Source organism: Drosophila guanche, unplaced genomic scaffold (genome assembly GCF_900245975.1).
Source record: "Drosophila guanche unplaced genomic scaffold, DGUA_6, whole genome shotgun sequence".
NCBI classification, from domain to species: domain Eukaryota; kingdom Metazoa; phylum Arthropoda; class Insecta; order Diptera; family Drosophilidae; genus Drosophila; species Drosophila guanche.
In genome coordinates, this window is record NW_022995762.1 from 679,878 (window position 1) to 683,619 (window position 3,742).

The following is a 3,742-nucleotide window of genomic DNA, read 5'->3' on the forward strand; positions in this document are numbered from 1 at the left end:
AAGCTGCATGACGCGGTGGATTAAAAGTCGGAAGAGGCAGCGGCATGGGGAGGGCAGAGGCAGAGGCCGAGTGAGGCAGAAGCAGAGTGTTAATGAAAGAATGTAAAAAGAACAACAAAAGCTGCGGGACAGGGTGGGTTTAGCCACTGGAAATTAATTTCTTCAAGGTGGCTATAATAATGATCCAATCGGATCCCAATTTGGTGATCTGATAGATATGGTGATAGATGTGATCTGATTTCCTACGGAATGGAGCCAAACTTGGTGGCTCTAGCTCTTATAGTCTCTGAGAACTAGCCGACAAACAAGACGGACGGACGGACAGACGGACAGACAGACATGGCTCTATCGACTCGGCTATTGATGCTGATCAAGAATATATATACTTTATGGGGTCGGAAACGCTTCCTTATGTGCGTTACATACAACCGTTATTCCCCACAAATACAATATACCCTATTTACTCTTCGAGTACCGGGTATAAAAATGTGTGGCACATGTGGCCCCAGGATCCACTCATCCCATAACACGACCCTGAGTCAGAAAAGAATGGGATCTCTCCTCTGGCTACCGACACGACCCACAGAATCAGACGCTAATTCGATCTGATAATCATGGACTCGCCAAAGGGAATGAATTGTAATTTCCTCTTTCTCGGTATTAACTGTCGGCCGTTCCCCTGTTCTGTCCCTGTTCCTGTCGCTTCGTTGGGTTTGGCATTGCCAATATTTTTATACCCGGTACTCGAAGAGTAAATAGTTTTTAATTATATCCGGTACTCGAAGAGTAATTAGGGTATATTGGGTATATTGGGAATAACGGTTGTATGTTACGCACAGAAGGAAGCGTTTCCGACCGCATAAAGTATATATATTCTTGATCAGAATCAATAGACGAGTCGATAGAGCCATGTCTGTCTGTCCGTCTGTCCGTCTTGTTCGTCGGCTAGTTCTCAGAGACTATAAGAGCTAGAGCCACCAACTTTTGCATCCAGACTGTTATATGCTCACACTGAAACCAGTGTATTTCAAAAATGAGCCACGCAGCCTTCCGCCCCGCAAAAGGGCGAAAACCTCCCAAATCTACAGTTTTGAAAATAAAAGAAAACTAAAAACGCCATTCCGTAGGAAATTGCCGTTTCTATCCGATCACCAAATTGGGATCCAATTGGATCATTATTATAGCCACAATGGAGAATTTAATTTCCAGTGGCTAAACCCACCCTGTCCCGCAGCTTTTGTTGTTCTTTTTACATTCTCTCATTCACACTCTGCTTCTGCTTCACTCGGCCCCTGCCTCAGCCCTCCCCCTGCCAATGACTCTTCCACAGCTTTTATTTGTTTGTTATACCCGGTACTCAAAGAGTAAATAGGGTATATTGTATTTGTGGGGAATAGCGGTTGTATGTAACGCACAGAAGGAATCGTTTCCGACCCCATAAAGTATATATATTCTTGATCAGCATCAATAGCCGAGTCGATAGAGCCATGTCTGTCTGTCCGTCTGTCCGTCCGTCCGTCTTGTTTGTCGGCTAGTTCTCAGAGACTATAAGAGCTAGAGCCACCAAATTTTGGCTCCATTCCGTTGTAAATGGCCATATCTATCAGATCTCCAAATTGGGATCCGATTGGATCATTATTATAGCCACAATGGAGAAATTAATTTCCAGTGGCTAAACCCACCCTGTCCCGCAGCTTTTGTTGTTCTTTTCACATTCTCTCATCACACTCTACCTCTGCAGTGTGCGGCCTCTGCCACTGCCTTGACTCTGCAGTGTGTGGCTCTAGGGAAGGAGGCGAGCTAAAGGAGCGTGTTTGCGATGTAGATGAGATGATTGTAGATGTAGATGACAGATGAAGAAAAAATGTAAAGTTTGACAAGAAACCGCTAAGGTACAGATGTAGTGATGGGTATAAAAGTTTTTACGCATTTCTCGTTTTTTCTCGACTCGGCTATTGACGCTGATCTAGAATATATATATTTATTGGGGGTCGGAAGCTTTCTCCACGGAAAGTGGTTGGGCATGCACAACAATTTTGCAAACGGAGGGCAATAAAAAAAAACCATTTTTAGTAGTTAATTTAATTTATTGCTGCATTTTTATGGTTGACTTTATTGCATAATAAACCATAATTTACGGCTCCATTGAAACTTTTTGCGTTTGCGTCGATGATTCTAAAGCACAGCCCATCGACCATAACACTCCTAGAGAACAAAAGAAGCAGTAAAATGGGCGGAGCGAAAGAGAGGAGCAACATTTTGTGGATGCTGCGAATTTTGGGGGAGAATCAAAAGCAGTGCCAGGGAGAAACAGATAAGGTAATGGCAGTTACGAGTATGAGAGGCAGACAGATTGCGATTTCATTCATTTTAATTTTTTGGATGAAACACCCATTACGGTAGACATTTGAGCTTCTTCTGCTGATTGCAGTCGGAACGAATATATTGTATTGTATGATTACGGAAGTGCTCGTAGTTTATAAAAATAAAAAATAATCTCTGACTAAATTGTACAAGAAATTCTCATAATTTTTTCGCACTTCTATTTAAAAATTTTCCTAGATTTGCACTCTGCGACCTCATACCTTCATTAGAAGTATGTGCATACGTATGTACATATGTATGTAAATAGATCAGATGAATTCCATACTTAACTAGTGGTCTGGGCCATTTGATTTAATCGCCAGTTAAGAGAACAGCAAAGTGATTGACGCATAATCGAAGGAGGTCCTACCAAAGCATATCCTGCTGAGCAGGACACAGACATTCCATCAGCTGAGTCATTGACATATATCATGGCATTGTATCGCTGAATCGGTGTGGGCCCTTCTATAAAAGCCGCCTCTGTTCAGTGGCATCCAAACAGTTGGGTGTTGGTTACGGTACAGAATGCATGTTCAGGAATTGTTTTTCATTGCTGCGGTCCTAGTGCCTCAATGCCTGAGGGCTTTGCGATATAACCATCAGGGCACTGGCGATGAGAACTGCGAGACCCTTAAATCGGAAATACATTTGATCAAGGAGGAATTTGATGAACTGGGACGCATGCAGAGGACCTGCAATGCGGATGTTATAGTCAATAAATGTGAGGGATTATGCAACAGTCAGGTACAACCATCGGTGATTACGCCAACGGGTTTTCTAAAGGTAAGTAGAACACTGTCCACATCTTACAGAACGCTCTCAAATACAAATATATATTTCCATCTTTAGGAGTGCTACTGCTGTCGAGAAAGTTTCCTCAAGGAAAAGGTCATCACACTCACCCACTGCTATGATCCTGATGGCACTCGTCTAACATCACAGGAAATGGGCACCATGGCTATACGTCTGCGGGAGCCTACCGAATGCAAATGCTTCAAGTGTGGCGATTTTACACGTTAACTTCCCCATAAATCTAAACAAATATTGAATATATTTCAAAAAATTGTATGGCGAATGTAAATTGAATGTGTACAACACACACAGCTGGTTATGTGTTTTTTTTTGGTACCCCCAAAGGGCCAACAGATGTTTTGATCGGAACTTGCTCTACCTGAATGTTTGACATGCGACTGTAGGGCCTCAAAAATGTTGTTATCAAATAATGATATCAATGATATCCACAGAGAGAATATTCTCTATTCTCTATGGAGTGTCGTTGCATTTTCTTGATGGCTTGAGAGGACTCTCTGATTGACTCATTTGTGTCGAGCGAGACCTCTGGCAGCTTGGACCTGGTACCCACCCGGAAACTCTGCGT

General features: G+C 42.7%; 1 protein-coding gene across 1 annotated transcript; it reads left to right on the top strand.

Moving 5' to 3' along the window:
• Positions 1–2,855: 2,855 nt before the first annotated feature.
• On the top strand, positions 2,856–3,467 carry LOC117590899 (partner of bursicon). Its single transcript, XM_034283930.1, has 2 exons — positions 2,856–3,147; positions 3,214–3,467. Exons 1-2 carry the CDS (start codon positions 2,890–2,892, stop codon positions 3,382–3,384), a joined length of 429 nt encoding a protein of 142 aa, XP_034139821.1. The 5' UTR covers positions 2,856–2,889; the 3' UTR covers positions 3,385–3,467.
• The last annotated feature ends 275 nt before the right edge of the window (positions 3,468–3,742 follow it).

Excerpts from the sequence above, each read along its gene's own strand:
- LOC117590899 (XM_034283930.1), top strand. The coding sequence starts at position 2,890 with ATGCATGTTCAGGAATTGTTTTTCATTGCTGCGGTCCTAGTGCCTCAA. Across the intron at positions 3,148-3,213 it reads CGCCAACGGGTTTTCTAAAG|GAGTGCTACTGCTGTCGAGA; the intron begins GTAAGTAGAACA and ends TTCCATCTTTAG.